General features: G+C 35.2%; 4 protein-coding genes across 6 annotated transcripts in view; 1 reads left to right on the top strand and 3 right to left on the bottom strand.

Moving 5' to 3' along the window:
• LOC126718900 (uncharacterized) overlaps positions 1 to 16,850 on the bottom strand; it is a 31,447-nt gene extending 14,597 nt beyond the window's left edge. For all 3 annotated transcript variants that reach the window (XM_050421292.1, XM_050421294.1, XM_050421293.1), the window contains exons 1-4: positions 16,752 to 16,850; positions 10,590 to 10,685; positions 1,934 to 2,066; positions 1,697 to 1,858 (exon numbers count right to left, since the gene is read on the bottom strand). In XM_050421292.1, the coding sequence (XP_050277249.1) occupies positions 1,697 to 1,858; positions 1,934 to 2,051 (280 nt within the window). In that variant the 5' untranslated portion in view covers positions 2,052 to 2,066; positions 10,590 to 10,685; positions 16,752 to 16,850. The remainder of the gene's footprint in view (positions 1 to 1,696; positions 1,859 to 1,933; positions 2,067 to 10,589; positions 10,686 to 16,751) is intronic.
• Positions 2,473 to 5,585, bottom strand: LOC126719940 (uncharacterized). The gene is made up of 4 exons (XM_050422437.1): positions 3,859 to 5,585; positions 3,508 to 3,765; positions 3,310 to 3,424; positions 2,473 to 3,210 (listed from the first exon to the last, which is right to left on the bottom strand). The coding sequence occupies exons 1-4, from the start codon at positions 4,740 to 4,742 to the stop codon at positions 2,473 to 2,475; spliced, it is 1,995 nt and encodes a 664-aa protein (XP_050278394.1). The 5' UTR covers positions 4,743 to 5,585.
• LOC126719939 (uncharacterized) lies at positions 4,773 to 6,146 on the bottom strand. Its single transcript, XM_050422436.1, has one exon. It carries the CDS (start codon positions 6,144 to 6,146, stop codon positions 4,773 to 4,775), a length of 1,374 nt encoding a protein of 457 aa, XP_050278393.1.
• Positions 12,119 to 14,137, top strand: LOC126718899 (protein INVOLVED IN DE NOVO 2-like). The gene has a single exon (XM_050421291.1). It carries the CDS (start codon positions 12,459 to 12,461, stop codon positions 14,049 to 14,051), a length of 1,593 nt encoding a protein of 530 aa, XP_050277248.1. The 5' UTR covers positions 12,119 to 12,458; the 3' UTR covers positions 14,052 to 14,137.
• Positions 16,851 to 17,679: the final 829 nt, after the last annotated feature.

Genomic DNA, 17,679 nt, shown 5'->3' with positions numbered 1-17,679 from the left:
TAAAACTAAAGCCTTGCTCGGACAAGGCTCCACAACTTCCAAATTGTTCAATTCAGTGGTACCGCCTGTCATCTGAAGGCACCTGGAAGGAAATTATTTCAGGTATTTATGCTAATCTATAAAAATTGTCTAGATTTAAGATGCTTCACAGGTAACCTTTGAAAATAACCCTATTCTAGCCATCCTACATAGCAGATGATACTGTTTTCCTACAGAATCATTTCATTAGTTTTATCTAATAGCCCATTGCAATCTGAACTATATTTATAAAATTCTAAGCTTGCTTAGCACACACTATTTTATTTGATTCCAGTTAGAAAGTAACAAAATCTTCACAAACAGGGTTATTAGTGGGTTCACCCTATTGTCACGTGTCTTACAACTTGTTATCCTTATATAAACTTCAAACAACAAAGCAGAATAATATATATGTTGGCTCTTATATAATCTAACAGTTAATCTTCTCTATTTATTTACTACGTACATTATTAGTATGCCTCTTATCATTTTCTAATCCCATATTCATACATGATGTGCACACTTGAAATGGATCGAAAGTCTAAGGCGCTTGATTATAAACTTCTGATTACGCAACACGATTACACTCAATTCATGCAACGTGTTAGGAAAGTTTTAGCTATGCAATGATTCTCCTAATTAAGCCTAATATTGCATATTTTTTTTTATCAAGTTACTATGTCTTTGTAGGTTGACAAGTGAGCATTGCGTATATATAATCCTTGATGTTTGAAAGATGGTTTTCTTACATAAATGTACTCCTTAGGGCATAATAAATTTGTAGATTATAAGATAAAACTTAATTCATATAGTAATTAACAAGAATAGAGAAGCACTATCTAGCTTGGGGCAACACTAGGATTTGTCCATTTATTAGATGTGATTATGCTTGTTTGTGAATTATTATTTCTTATAGATGCATCCTATAACCAAAATGGATCAATGCTAGCCAAGCTAAAGTATCAATCTTTGGTTAAGAACATTCAATTGCTTAAAGGAACAGTAGAACCTAAAACTAGGGTTGCAGACTTATAAATAACACTGTTGAATATCCTCATACCAATCTTGGTAAAAGCCAAGTTGTACAGAGCAGCTTAAATTAGTATTCTCAATTGCGAAAGAACACTTGCAGTAACTCCCACATTTAAATTTTAACTTCAAGTTTTTCCAATTACAATTTATTTTGATAAATAGAAGTTATTATAAAGATTAAATCATGTAGTGCCCCCCCTAGGGCATTGTTGAATTCATGTGCTCTCTCTCTCTTTAATTAAGTTTCACAAGAAATGGCAGATATGAGCTTCCAGCAGCCAATAAGGTAATGCAATTGTCTTAGTCTAATTTTGTTTACGAGGGAAATGAGGCTGAAAGGTATAAAAAGCTTTTAATGCAGTTATCTTAGTCACATGCATTTCTCTTTGTAGTATTCATGGCAGCTATGATGCAACTTCATTGAGGTAGTCCTAGGCTGTAATTGTACCTTAAGCACAATACTATACTAGCAAATATACCAGGAAAAAAATGGAGAGTGAGTGAGGAAAGGCTGGAGGTGGGTGGTCGTCAACTTTGTCAACTAGCTAGCTTCAAAGGGAAAATATAAAAGTGTTTGTTGTTTAGTCATTAACAGTAAACATAAAAGTGTTACCCTAAGAATAATCTACACTGTACGAATAACTACCTCCAGAAGGCGCCTGTGTCTCATCATCATCATCATCTCCTTCCTCCCATCTTACGTGCTCAGCATCATAGGCAGCCCTTAACTCCTCCTGCATGATGTCTCGTGAGTGTGATGAACCTTGGCCAACTTCCACAACTGTCAATGGATGGTCCCTTTCCATTCCTGTAGCAAACATTCGAAAAATTAGTTACAACAGTAATAAATATCAAACGTTACATTTCAAGATATGTAAACTACCTGAGGGTTGTGACCTAGCATCACTAGTATGGGCGGCTTGCAGCTCCTCCCCTCTCTGTCGTGAACTTGAGGGTCCTTCGCCGACGTCTACAACTGGCAATCGGCGTTTCTTACCCATTTTTGCGTCCAACAACTTCACAAAACAAAAAAACTGTTAATTATAGACAACAATCAATTGCATAAAATGTAAGTGAAACAGACTGGGTAAAATAACTTATTTTAATATCTAACATTATATACAAACATATATCCAAGTTTAAGAGCTTCTCTTTGCCAAACACTACAACCACAACGAAATGAAACCCTAACACCACACGATCATATATCCAAGTTCATAAGAAATGAATTTCAAATCCAATAGCGAAAAGGGAAAGGAATTGGATACATAATAAGTAAAAATTAAAGGAATTAACAATATTAAGAGGAATTAACAAATTCAACAAATACTACACAGAGGAATTCCAACTAATTAATGAATGAATACGTTTTCATTAACAACTGTAACATCCAAACACATAATACACCACTAAACTATTACACTACTCATCATCGGTATACTCATCGTTGTTCTCATCTTCATTGTCAGACTCATCATCAATAAACTCATCTTCATTGTTTACTCCATGAAGATCTCTTTCAGCAATGATGGAGGCATCAACTGTCATTCCCTCTACATCATCCCGAGCCCAACGAAGGTTGTCACTCACAACCTCATTAGTACTTATATTGTAGGGAATATTTTCAGAAAAACTATATGTGTCATCCTCCTCACGTTGGGGACCAACACTAGCATCAAACACGTCCCTAACTTTAGTTTTGACAATAGCATACCAATCCTTGTGCCTTTTATCTTCCACATAAAAAACTTGCGTAACTTGAGATGCCAACACATATGGTTCATCCGTCATTTTATCCCCACCATGTATGAAGTGTGTAAAGTTTACCATAGGAAACCCAAATTCATCAGTCTTATATCCTCTCCTATGTTGGTCATGAACCCATTTACACTTGAATAACACATATTTCATATTGTCAGAATAATTCAACTCGATTATATCACTTAAAATACCATAGTAAGTATTGCCCCCATCAGTAGCGACACTAACTCCACTATTCTGTGTTTTCCTGTTTCCCTCATCATTTACACTCCTAAATTTTAAGCCATTTATTACATAATGCTTGAACCGCTTTACATAAATATACGGCCATTTGAACAATGCAACAAGGGTATCACTAACTCCCTCTCTTTCCTTATCAGCACCAGTGAGGGACATCACCTAACATCAGTTGGCCAAAATAAAATAATTCATATCAGTATAATTAATCATAGTTGAGACAGTGTTACAAGTTTAATAAGTTGAAAATGTCATACGTACGTGACCCCTAAACCAAGTACAAAACTTCTCCATGTGGTGCTTATATATAATGGCATCAGAAACGTTACGATTGTGGCCTTTTCGAAGTTCATCCTCTATCAAGCTTTTGTGCATCCTGTGCAGGAAATTGTATTAGGGTTAATAGACCTTACGTACATTCGATTAACGTGCAATTATATTTGTATATGTAATACTTACTCACGAAAGCGGTTAATGTTTTCGGAATTGAATAGAACGTAGCGATGGGCTTGGGTCCACTCTTTATTGTTTAGTGTCATGATCGAAACCACCCCCGTTGACTCCTCAATCATCCGGGTGGGTCGATTGAATATAGTTTCCACTCCTTCCATATACCGTGAACAAAATGTTAAGCACTCCTCTACTATGTATCCTTCAGCAATAGACCCTTCCGGAGCAGCTCTATTTCGTACGTAAGACTTAAGACGTGAGAGGTACCTATAAAGGAATGATAAGATTAATGACTGGAAATGGTAATTCGAACACGCACATGAAACTAGAAGTTGATCAATAGTATTACCCACATCTTACCTCTCAATGGGATACATCCAACGGTAGTGCACTGGACCACCAATCTTAGCTTCAGCAGCTAAGTACATGACCAAATGTACCATCACTGTAAAGAAGGATGGAGGAAATATCTTTTCCAATTCACACAATGTCACTGCAATCTCTGCCTCACTAGTCACAATATCTGAAACCGTAAGGGTTTTGGAACAAATTTCTCTAAAGAAGCAAGCTAACTTTATCAACGGCTTAGTAACATGAGATGGCAAAGAACCACGTAATGCTACGGGAAAAAGTTGTTGCATCAATATGTGATTATCATGACTCTTCAAACCAGAAATCTTGCGTTCTTTCATATTCACACGGCGTGAGATATTGGAAGCGTACCCATCGGGCACTGTTACGTCCTTCAAAACTTGCAAGAAACCATCTATCTCCAATGAAGTCATATGAAAACATGCGGCCGGTATGGTATACTGATCATCACTTTTTCGTTGTAGGTGGAGTTCACTTCTTATCCCCATGTCCGCCAAGTCAAGGCGTGCCTTGTAATTATCCTTCGTTTTATCCTTCAAGTTCAACAGTGTGCTTAGTATATTGTCCATCACATTCTTCTCTATATGCATCACATCAAGATTGTGTCGCAACTTGTGATCCTCCCAATAAGGCAAGGTAAAAAATATACTCCTTTTCTTCCAACCACTCTGGTCTGCCTCCCTTCTCTTCCTTTTTTGGTAAGCAAGTTGACATTTCCTACCCAGACAACGTCCAAGTAAATGTTCAGTTTCCACAATAATGTCAGATGTGATTGGTGGTTCAGGAGCCAATTGAGCATCATTAGATCCATCAAATGACATACCATCTTTGCGGAAATCGTGGTCAACATCCAACCATCGCCGATGTCCCATGTAACAAAATTTGCGACCATTTCTCAAATATCAAGACTCAGTCTTCACGGCACAAGAAGGACACGCCAACTCACCTTTGGTACTCCAACCCGACAAATCTGCGTATGCAGGAAAATCATTTATGGTCCACATCAATGCTGCATGCAATTGGAATACTTCTTTTGAAGATGCATCGTATGCTTGTACTCCAACATCCCACAACTCCCTTAGTTCTTCTACTAACAGTTCCAAGTACACATCTATAGCAATCCCTGGCGAGGTAGGACCAGGAATAACTAATGATAGAATCAAAGATGACCGTTTCATGCACAGCCAAGGTGGGAGATTGTACGGGACCAACATGACAGGCCACGTACTGTGACTAGTACTCATAATTCCGAAGGGGTTGAACCCATCTGCAGCTAATCCAAGTCTGACATTACGAGGGTCAGATGAGAAGTGTAAATGCTTACTGTCAAACATTTTCCATGCATCTGAGTCAGCAGGATGCCGCATTACCCCATCATCAGTACGACCATTAACATGCCATTTCATAGAACTAGCCAGATCGGGTGAAAGAAATAGTCGCTGCAATCTTGGCTTTAAGGGGAACCACTGTAGGATCTTCGCAGCTTTCTTCTTCCCCTTAGTGGATGAAGCATGCTTACTAGCAACAGATGCCTCATTTGTTTTCCACCTTGAAGCTTTACAACAAGGACACGCCTCGAGGTTAACATTTTGCTTCCAAAACAGCATACAATCATTGGGACAAGCATGGATCTTCTCATAACCCAAACCCAAATCTCGAACTATCTTCTTAGCCTCATAATGGTCCTTTGGCAACTTAGCGTCTGAAGGAAGCATATCCATCAAGATTTGAAGCAACAGAGTAAATGACTTATTTGTCCAACCACACAGAGTCTTCAACTGGAACAACACGACAATGGCTGAGAAAATGCTAAATTTTGTACAACCTTCATATAAAGGTTTGTCTACATCATCTACCATCTTGTAAAACTTCTTGGCGTCATCATTCGGACCTTCATCCGGACGTTGCGCAGTTGGACCTTCTTCCATTGGTTCGGGTGGGATTTCATGCGGGGGGCACAAATCGTGCAACATCCCATGGAAATCACCATATGGATTTTGGGTTTCTTGCACATGAGAGCTCCCACATTCAGTAGCTGGCGTAGCAGCCGCCGATTCACCATGAAAGTTCCAAACTTTGTAATTTTTAAGCATCCCCGAAGCCCAACAGTGCTCACGTACCACATTTAGCGGTTGTATAAGCAAATTCACACATTTCACACAAGGACATAAGATCTTCCCATTGCGTGCAGATGGAGCAGCAAATTCCACGAATTGGTTTACACCTTCAAAATATTCCCTTGTACCCCTCCGCTTCTCCATCCAACTTTTGTCCATTACGATACAATATTGACGGAATTTTACCTACACCAAGATTTGTTACTACAAAGATACTAATTATTATAATTACATTCATTTGTCATTTGTGAAGAACAGACATACCCAAGTATGCGGCTATTTTGTTAGAACATATAACACTTGTCCTAGACTAACTCAATGTAAGAAGTTAGAAAAGTAGTTAACCATAAGTGTTTACAAACTTAGAAACCAAATACCAAGAGTGAGTTCAAAACATTTTGGGTCTATAATACCATGATGCTCAATTACTTGGGTCATTCGTCAAAAGTGAGTTCAAGACATTTTGGTTGACAATTTCATTCGTAATGATGGTGTTTGAAAATGTGCCCATCAACGAGAGTGGATGCAAGAGTGTGATGTTGGTTTCATACCAATCATGTGCTTTGAAATGACCTATATGAACATAATACATCAACAATGCATAAAGAAAAGACTAATTTTGTTTGCTTTCTGTTTTATTGGGTGTCATCGCAGAAGTAAATAATGCAATGACACCCAATAAATGACAAAAAGTTGGCAGCTTTTGAAAAGAAAAGTAAACAAATTTATTAAAAACTAGGTGGATATAAAATTATTGGGAAAATATATCCAAATCAAATTAAGTTATGTTGATAAAAACGGATAAATCAGAACTTACTTGTGAATATCTTTTTGTTTTTGTCATACACAAATTTTTTTCTTTCCAATTGTGGTAGTTAGGAAATTTATTTCCAATATTCATTTCATTATAGTTAGGTTGGGATATTTTCATAAATGCATGAAATGTTTATAAATAGGAGAAAACATTAATGATACCATTCAAATATGAGTATATATAGCATTTATGCAACATACCATTCAAATATGAATGTGAAAAAAATTTGTGATCAAGTGAAACACAAAATATGCCTAGAGAAGTTTCATTCACCATAACTGAATTTGAGGGCAGTAGTATCAAATTATCAAGTGCTCAAACTCCATATTTGTACTCACTGATTCTCCAAATTTGACATAACACGAGGGTAACATCCAGAGCCTATAACTAATGACATGGCCTAGCTATATACAATTCTAGTATATTTGAGACAATTACAAGACTCATAGAGTGAAAAACTGACAAACTCTTGTCAAGAACATGCATTGAATATGTGAATAGAGAGTTTACTAAATCACTCTGCTAGAAGCACTCACACCTATTGTGGTTAAAACATAATGTAATTGTAAAAGGGAGGCCAAAAAACAAAATGTAAATAATAGCCTCCAACTCTGGCATTCCTTTTTCTTCAATTCTTATGTAATTAATGTTATTTCTACAAAACTTCAAGCTGTGTGAATGAAGATCATATTAATTTTATCATTGTGAGCATGACACAAATTATGAGTAGCCAAAGGGAAAAAAATCAAATATTCTACGAAGTCCATCAGTAAAATTCTATCAAACAGAACACAAAAATTCTACCCTCAATATACCTGTTAAAAACAATTAATTAACAATAGAATACCCAATTCAATGCTCAAGCTCAGGAATTGACAACTTTCGTACATCTGAGTGGTAAAGAATACTCACAATTCTTTCAAGAAAGGGTGTTTATAGAAGTCTAAGTCAATTCTCCCTGTAAACTGGTTATGATCCAAGTACCTGAGATAGAATCAAAGAATCCTTTAGAGTATATACGAAGACAATTTCCTGTCCATGGACATGAACAATGATAACATAATCCAACGACGCATGTATCCAAACAATTTTAAATGAAGAAAGAAAATGCATTCCATTAATTGCCATTTCATCATGTGTAGTAATGTAAATTCTATTCAAATAAGCATCATCATGTGTTGTTAAATTAATATCAAGCAATTTATACTAGTAATTATTATTGAAATTCCTTGATTTTAAATCCAGATATCGAAACTACAAATGCAACCTAAAGGATATGCTAATCATTTTACCCATTTCATTCTTTGATAATTGATAGCATATTCCTAGTAATAATTCATTTCTTCATAAATGTTTATAATTGTTCCTAATCCATTTATTAAATGTCACCCGGAACCAATCAATAGAGTCACCCATATATCAGCACCTATATACAGGTGCTCAAGGAGTTGACAGCGAAAACCTTTTAAAATCTAAAAAGAAAAACTCCAAACTCATCATTACATCAAGCACGTGGAAGCGTATTCCGCCTGGGGGGGGCAGGGGGGGGGGGGGGAGGAAAGCTCATGGAGAAATAACAGTATGCAAAACCAGGAAAATAGATAAGGGATCCTGAATATGGAGTAATCTCAGTAAGGAAACATGACAACAATACCAAGCAAAGGAGTGATTATCGAGTACAAAAATTGTCAATTATACCATTTTATGTCTGCCTATATTTGGATAACTTTGGCCAATGAGCTTTCATTTAATAATACTAATAAACAACACTTTTTTCATGTATAATTTTAATGAAACTAATAATACATTATCACTAATGCCATTTTAGTACAGCATCAGAGTTTCAAACACATACCTTAATTGCAACTTTCAGCCCTCTCTTTGCAAAATCAACAGCTTTATGGTTATTTTCAAAACTCGCCCTATATGAATAAAATCCCTCTGAGGAATACAAAGCGGAGTCCCAATCTGTATCGAAAGCCGGTTGTGTTAGATGTGTACAAATATATAAACAAGTACTTTATGTAGGATACAATGTGCTTAGTATAATTTCAAAATAAGCATTATCCTATAATTCATTCTTTTGTGTAGAATGAATTATAGGAAAATGAGGATATTGTGGTGTGAAAAATTAGACTAAATAAACTTCAACATTCAACAATAATAAGTTTTCTATAAGGGTAAAAAACATATATTGACATGGTTGGAGATAACTAAAGCTAATAGATCACTTATTTGTAGAAGGTTGATGACATGGCCATTAGAGTATTTCTACCATTAGATTTATTACAATTCAATAAACAAGGAAGGGGATTTAAACACCCGGCTATGGCTATCGAAATTACAGGGAAATTACTGTTAATATTCCTCTAATCTAATCAACCACTCTATTGCCTTTACCATTGGATAATGTTTCGAAAAAGAGGAAAATCCGAAATGAACCCAAATTACGATACATTTTTAGAATTTGAATTTATTAAAATGGAAATCAAAATTATTAAATATTGTTATTTGGAGAGAATTGAATTAAATTCTGATAAAATTTTTGCGTTGGAAATTTGATAAGAAAGACAATAAGTGCAATAATAATAGAATAAAATGAAAATAAAATTTATTACTTGGTTTTTCACAAAACTTTCTATTCCAAATATGAGAGAAATTGCAAAGTATCGGTTAAAGAATTACAACGTGTTACTTGAATTATTACTCTTAAAAATAGTAATTATGCTATGGAAAAAATCCAACACAATTGTTGTGCCTGGCTCAACATTCCAGCTTTTACAAATTCTACATATTCCTTATGCTCTTCTTTCATGGTTGGTCTGATAGATTAGATTTTCAATGATATATCATATCACACTAAAACTGAGGATATTAAGGCATATAATGACTACAAAACTCTTTTATAACATAATGATGAGAAGCAAGATGAAGAAATATTTTAAGCCTTCTATCGATTTAGGATCATGAGTGTATATTACATTAATTGATAAATAAACCAAGGAACAGATTTTTTAGTATTTCTCTTCAAGCGAAGTCAAAACTCATCTAATAAAAATTATAATCAAATTTTCTTTTCTATTCATCATTAATTCTCAAAACTAATAAATTCTAAGGCAATTAAGAAAATACAAATCAGTAAATGAATTACAAAATGACAAACAAGGAATCGGATTATCTAGCCCCAATAAACTGGTATCAAGGGAAACTTCACAAACCAAAAAGGTAGTAATATATGTAAGAATATTTATAACTCAATGAAGTTTGTAGAAGATCATTTCAGTGCAAGCACAAACCAAATTAAATAGTTTGGGATACAAGAATGACTGAGAAGAAGATGTTCCCAAATTGTCAAACTCAAACAATCCTCAGAGAGCACACAAGAGAGAGACAGAGAGAAACGGTAGAAAACACCATTGTAAATAAATATACTTTTGAAACAGTTACCATATTAAAGGTTCATTCTTTGGTATCATGGGAATGTATTATAGGTGGTATTAAGTATTTACTAATCAACAGCAACAACAATGACAAGCATCTGCATTAGCCAATGTTGTTATTTAGAATAAGAAACAGTTCTGAGAATCAGACAGGATGCAACACTCGGTCAAAAGAAACCATTACCACCTTTACCGAAGATAGCATAACTAAAAAGCAACAACCAAGTTGCCAACTAATACAACTTGCAACCCAAGTATTGTTCATACGTATATCTTCAATCATGATAGTTAAAGAGAAAAAAAACAGAATTTGTTTCAAGATAGGATTCCAAGAAACAGTAGACTAACCAAAGATGTCAAGAAGAACACTTGCTTTTTATCACTGTTTAGAATGTTTGCTTATGTTGCAATTGCTCTGTCTCTGAACAAGCCAGACTTTATAACCTACAGTCAGTGCAACATTTGTCAAAGACTCAAAATTAAGTTCAAAGTTCAAACTGGAAAATGGAATAATAATAATAATAATGAGAAGAGTAATAATTAAAAATAAATAAATAAATAATTTATTGTAAATAAGTTGAACCGAAAAAGTTTAGTTCTAAAAGTCTTTTGCTTTTGCTTTTTCCTTTTTACAAACAATCTCATTATCCCTTGAATAATTTAGGACGCAATTGCATGTACGGGTATGACATGAGGATACGAACAATTTAAAAAAAATTATAACATAAGATTGGTAAATAAAACACCATTACGACATAGGCAATTCATGAATATAACAACCCAAATACAGCCCTCCATTCATCTAAGAATAATGTATATAATATAATATTAGGTTCCTGGGGTCCAATCAATTGTTCCCCACCGTTTGCTTGAGATAGCAATTTGCGGCCGTCATAACTTTAAGATGTTTCAAGAACCTTGCCCCACCACCTTCACATGTATGTTTTTTTCCCTTTTTTTTTACAGGTAGATAGGAAGGAGGGGAGGTGGTTCAAATCAAAGGATGTTATTTTCGTTAAGCTATCACTTTAAACCAAAATATGCATCTGAGCAGTTTATTTGCTTACATAAAGGTAAGATAAAAAGGTTTTTAAAAACAAATAAATTAGATTTATTTTACAAATAAACCAATTTGTTTCCTTAAAGATCATGCTTATCTCACATATTATTATTATTTTTTAAACAAATTATTTGAACAGTTTAGTGTTTGATTACACTAGACTTGTCATGATAGTGACATATCCACTTTTGACAAAACCAAATCCTGTCAATAGTTGGAGGATGGAAGATTTGAACTATCTTCCTCGAACACGCTTAGAGATATCAGTTGAGCCAGAAACAAATAAGCTAACGAGACCTTTTGCTGATGTGATTCACCTCTATCAAAATTCAGTATTTTGTCAACTCTTTTATGGTTCCCTCCTTATCCAGACTCGCATTGCATCACATGTGCCGTTGTGCACCTATGAATCAATGACCTATACCTAGTGCCTACAACGTCAAAGCAAATGCAGTTTTGAATTGTGTTTGATGTTAGACTTCATTCAATGAGGTAGTCATGGATCATGACTATTGGTGGAGGAAGGGACAAGGATGAAAGTGATGTGTGGCGATCGCGAAGAATCAGATTTATCAATTGGTCTAGCTGAAGACTAATATGACTATTATGTGCAAACTTTTCTGTGAAACAAAAAATACGAAAAATACTGTTCGAGATGCTCAGAAAATAGCTATATAGCGAATCTGCTACAGTATAGAGCTTGGATTCCATCACTTTATACGACCGGACGTGCTCCAATGGTGCAGCTACTTCATCTCTCATTTCTCACAGTGTCCCACGCACACTCGCACTCACATTCACATTTCACACGCACAGCCACAACCACAGCCACACAGCACCTAACCCTAGTCACTAACCAGTCACTACCATCTCCAATTTCTCCAATTTCCCAATTTTGATCAAGACCCAGATTCGTAATTCCATTTCTGATCAAGACCCAGATTCCCAATTCTTCTAAAATAGGAACTCACAGTATCAAAATTTTCAGTAACTGATTTTTTATAGTGACCCCCAGGAGTTCCAAGTCAACTAACTTTCTCACTGGTACTATTTATCTTTAAGGGGAATCGGGATGGATTTCAGCTCAGGAGAGGATTCAGATATTAGTGAATCTGAAATGGATGAGTATGAAGATAGAACTTATGAAAAATTGAAGAATGGGAATCACAATGTCAAAATCTCAAATGAGACATTCACTTGCCTCTACTGCCCGAAGAAGAAAAAATGAGATTATCTATAAAAGAAGTGCAAAAGAGAAGGCTAATCACCTTGCTTTGGTGAAATATTTGGAAAAGGATTTAGCAAGTCCATCAAAACCTGTGAACGAGAATGATCCTCCTGTTGGCTGTGACCACGATGAGAAATTAGTGTGGCCTTGGACAGGAATTGTTGTTAACATTCCAACTGAACGAACAGAGGAAGGGAGATATGTAGGAGAAAGTGGATCGAAGCTGAGGGATGAATTGAAAAGTAGAGGGTTTAATCCCACAAGGGTCCACCCTCTATGGAATTTTCGGGGTCATTCAGGAAGTGCTGTTGTGGAATTCTGCAAAGATTGGCCAGGGTTACATAATGCCATGTCATTTGAGAGGGCTTATGAGGCAGATCATCATGGGAAAAAGGACTGGTTAGCTAATAATGACACCAAATCTGGTCTTTATGCTTGGGTTGCCCGTGCAGATGACTATAATTCAACTGGAATTATTGGGGATCACCTACAACAGATTGGAGATGTTAGGACAATTTCTGACATTATGGAGGAAGAAGCACAGAAGCAGGGTAAACTTGTGTCTACTGTGAAAAACGTCATTGACGTCAAGAACAAGTGTTTGAAAGAAATGGAGGAAAGATGTACTCAAACAACAGTATCCCTTAGCAACATAATAGAAGAGAAAGATAAGCTCCTTGAAGCCTATAATGAAGAGATTAAAAAGATAAAACTGAGTGCGAGTGATCTCTACCACCGTGGGGTAGAATTGGAAAAGCGCGAGGCACAGAACGAGAGCGAAAGCAAAAAGCTCGCTGAAGAGATTGAAAAGAATGCTATAAGAAATAGTTCTTTGCAATTGGCCTCATTGGAGCAAGAAAAGGCTGATGTGAATGTATTGAAACTAGCTGAAGATCAGAAGAGGCAAAAGGAGGAACTCCATAAAAGAATAATTCAATTAGAAAAGCAACTGGATGCAAAACAAGAACTGGAATTGGAAATTGAGAGATTGAGAGGGTCATTAAATGTCATGAAGCACATGGGAGACAATGGAGATGTGGAAATTGTGGAAAAAGTGGATACAATACTCAAACAGTTGCGAGAAAAAGAAGGAGAACTTGAAGATTTAGAAGCTTTGAACCAAACATTAATAGTGAAGGAGCGCAAGAGCAATGATGAGCTACAAGAAGCTCAAAATGAATTAGTTAATGACTTGAAAGACTTAGCTAGCCGTGCTCATATTGGCGTTAAGAGAGTGGGAGAACTTGACAGTAAACCATTCCATGAAGCAATGCGAAGAAAGTATAATGAGGAAGAAGCAGAAGACAGAGCTTCAGAGCTATGCTCATTGTGGGAGGAATATCTGAAGGACCCTGACTGGCATCCTTTGAAAGTTATTACAGTTGTTGGGAACCATCAGCAAGTTATAGATGAAGAACATGAGAAATTGAATGATCGGAGGAAAGAATTGGGTGATGAAGTTTACAATGCTGTGACAGCAGCTTTAATGGAGATAAATGAATACAATCCTAGTGGGCGGTAAATAATATCAGAATTGTGGAACTATCCAGAGGGAAGAAGAGCTACACTTGAAGAGGGGGTCATGTTTATATTGAAGCAATGGAAAGTAGCTAAATGCAAATATAAAGAATTTCTTTTTCTTAGTATGTACCGGATGAACTTAATCTTAGACTTAAAAAAAATAAAAATAAAAAGGTCTTATGTAATAAATATTTTAGAATAATAGAAGAACGGTTAAAATATATACATATATATATATATATATATATGCATGCATTAAACAATCTAACATATTAGACAAACTGAGGACCTCTGTTATAGGTAAAACTATGTCACACGTAATACACTAGCAATACATTTTAGTTCAAAATTAGTAAACGACAGAACTAGCAATAGAATAAGTTCAGCTTAAGTGTAGCAAATTATAGTGGAATACTTTTTGCAGATGTTATATCAGTTCAGTAGCAACATTGATAAAAAGCTTTAGGAAATATCAGGATAGAGTTTGGAAATTGAAGCCCCACTTCAAAAAGAAAGTGTAGCAAATCCACTCTAACCATAAAATCTTCATACTAAGGTGAATGTGTGTTGTCACAGCAGTCACTATAATAAATCCTTTATTTTATAGTTGGGTGGGAAAAGAGAAAAATGAGATGATGTTTTAATTAATCTAACAATGTGGGATTGATCGCTATTTATTTATTTATAATTTGATAGTTACAATAGGGCTCAGAGTGATTTGAACTTTTGATGTTTCCATTAAAAGTACAAAGAAATGTCATTTGGGCTATAAAGCTCTTGACAGATCAATGGCTACGAAGCAGTAATAAAGTTTGAGCTAAGAGTGCTTTATTAATTATATAAAGAAAAAGCCAATGGAAACATGCACATGTATTGCTTGTGCAATCCAATCTTATTTTATGTAAAAAAATAAAATATTGAGTTTAGTACAAAATATTTAAATGAATATGATTTACAAGTACGTATATGATAATATTGATACAAATCTAATAAGGAGAAAATGTGAATAGATTGGTAGGGGTTTTGTATCTTTTACAAAAGTTGTATAGGTAGATTGATTGGACTCTTTGTGGTCCAACATATCCGTAATATGCCACGTGGGGGGAGCTTATACCAATCGAATTAAGCCTAATCTAGATCTAATTCTGAAAAAGCAATTCTTTTGAAATAGTTACAACTTTAATGGGTGATGCCTTAATAATTTAATCAAATCCTCTCTACCTAATCTACCAATTACAGAAAAAGGGGATAAGAACTCTTAACAATTTAGAAATGCCATTTTCTCAAATGTCATTTTTTTAATCTTTCTAGACCTCTGACCCTTTGAAAAGTCAGGTAAGTAAAATGAAACAGAACCAAAAACACATAGAAAGGTATGAATATGTCATTTTACCCTTATTTCTTAAGTGTGATTATGGGTTTAAATACTTATCTTTTGTTAGGTAACTTAATAATACGTGTATTAAGCTTGATTAGTTATTATCCATTCATCCTCAATATCATCATCATCATACTATATTCTTAATGTATAAGATATTGAATGATAAACACTTTCTAGAGTGAGCGAAGTTAGTTTCTTATCTTACTGTTTCTATCATAAGTTGGTTTTAGTTGTAAAGTACAGGTTAAACTTGGGTCAAATGTTATTTTTGTTCCTAAAGGTTTATTTTGTGGTAATTTTTGTTCCTAAAGTTCATATTTGGTGCCAAATTCATCTTTCCGTCCGTAAACAATCATCAGCCATTAAAAACTATATATTGTTTATAATACTTAAACTATGAAAATCATTTAAATAAAAAGCCACACTAACACCTAAGATTTTAAATATAATTGAATCACTAAAGTGGAGCTCCATCAATGGTGAAAACCAAACAAAGTGTACCCATATCACAAAATATACTCTAATCACTCTTGACCACATGAGATCTCATTGATCACATGAGACCTAAAAACCATTAAACCTATGATAGATATTGATGTAAAAGTTTACGGTCAAGTTCGACTCCAATTGATTAATTGCAATTTGGAAGTATGCTTAAAATTAAATTGGGATGATTATGTTTTCAAACACAGAATGAAATATTTGCTAAGGTGGGGTTTCAAATTTGATGGTTGTAGTTACCTAACATTTCCTGTCTTCATCTAATGAATGGTGATAGAGATTAAACAGGTGGTCAAGGCAGCCCTAACCAAAGCATTAATCATTTATAAAAAAACTTTAGATTTTTTTATTGAATACTTAACAACTGGTTCATTAAGAATAACCAAAAATGTGAATTAAGAATTTAAAACGTAGCATAGCAGTCAGAAGTCTGCGTTTCTATAAGAAATGAGATTAACAATTGTTTTTTGGTAAAGGAAAACTCTTTTGCAGTGGTTTAAATTAACTTTAGAGATTGAGCTGTGTGAAACAAATTGTATTGATAAGGTTGTTCTAAAAGCAGCGCCTCTATTACAAAACTCATTAACCCTAATGAAGTCTATTGAGCTAAAAACCCTGCAACTTGAATAAATATTTTATGACCAAAAGATTAAAAAAGAATGAAAAAGGAAAAAGAAATCTTGAATCCACATCAGATCAAATCTAGTTTTCTAGTTTATCTGCTTGTTCCCAAACAAACTAAGATAATTAAACTAAGAACTGTGCAAATTCAGAACATATTAATCTGCTTTACAAAGTGATATACCAATAATTATGTACCTCAATGAAAATTCGATATCATAGAAACTTTGCCCACAGACAGCTTAGTCAGTCCAATTTCTAGCCATTGTCTTAAAAAAGGGCATCTGTTAATTTTTGAAAAGAAACGGAAACAATTTCAAAATAAAACAATTTCAAAACCCTAGACTTCAAATATAATAACATCGAAACAAATAAGAAACAGAAAATAATCAGAACCCAATCCCGCTTTGCCCTAAATTTCTATTCAAATCAAACACAGAACTTAAAACCCTAAATTCGAAAATTGAAAACAAAAAATAAAAACATAATTACCTCTCTTAGCTTCCCTCTCTTTCTCTTCGGCTCTTTGGGTTTCGCTCTCTCTCTCTCTCTCCTTCTCTGCGAATCAGCCAAAGATTTGAACGGTTAAGAGGTCCGACATGAAAGGTTTGGAAGTGGAGGGTGAGGGCTACCTTGAGATCAGAGAGATGGAGGGTGAGGGTTGAGATCGATTGGAGATGGAGATAAAGGGAGAGGTTTGAGATCGATTGGAGATGAAGGGAGAGGCTTCAGATCGGGCTTCAGAGATGGAGGCCGATATCAGATGGGTGGAAAATTATTTTTAGTTTAGCATTTATACCAATCCTAAAGCCGCAGTTTTAACCCGCGGCTTTAGGCAAAACCTGGGGTTGCGTTTGAAAAATGCAGCCCCATCCCAAACTAAAGCCGCATTTCTAAAACGCGGCTTCAGACGAAATTTAAAGCTGTGTTCAAAACGGGGCTTTAAGGTTCATTTGGGCCGCGTTTTTTAAACGGGGCTTTAGAATGGGACTTCGGCCGCGTTTTTATCGATCAAAAACGCGGCCTCAAAACCTGTCTATGGCCCCGCGTCCAAAACGGGGCTTTAAGGTATCATTTGGGCCGCGTTTTTTAAACGGGGCTTTAGGATGGGACTTGGGCCGCGTTT

This window comes from Quercus robur, chromosome 3 (genome assembly GCF_932294415.1).
Source record: "Quercus robur chromosome 3, dhQueRobu3.1, whole genome shotgun sequence".
Classification (NCBI taxonomy): Eukaryota; Viridiplantae; Streptophyta; class Magnoliopsida; order Fagales; family Fagaceae; genus Quercus; species Quercus robur.
This window is presented reverse-complemented; position numbering and strand designations above follow the sequence as displayed.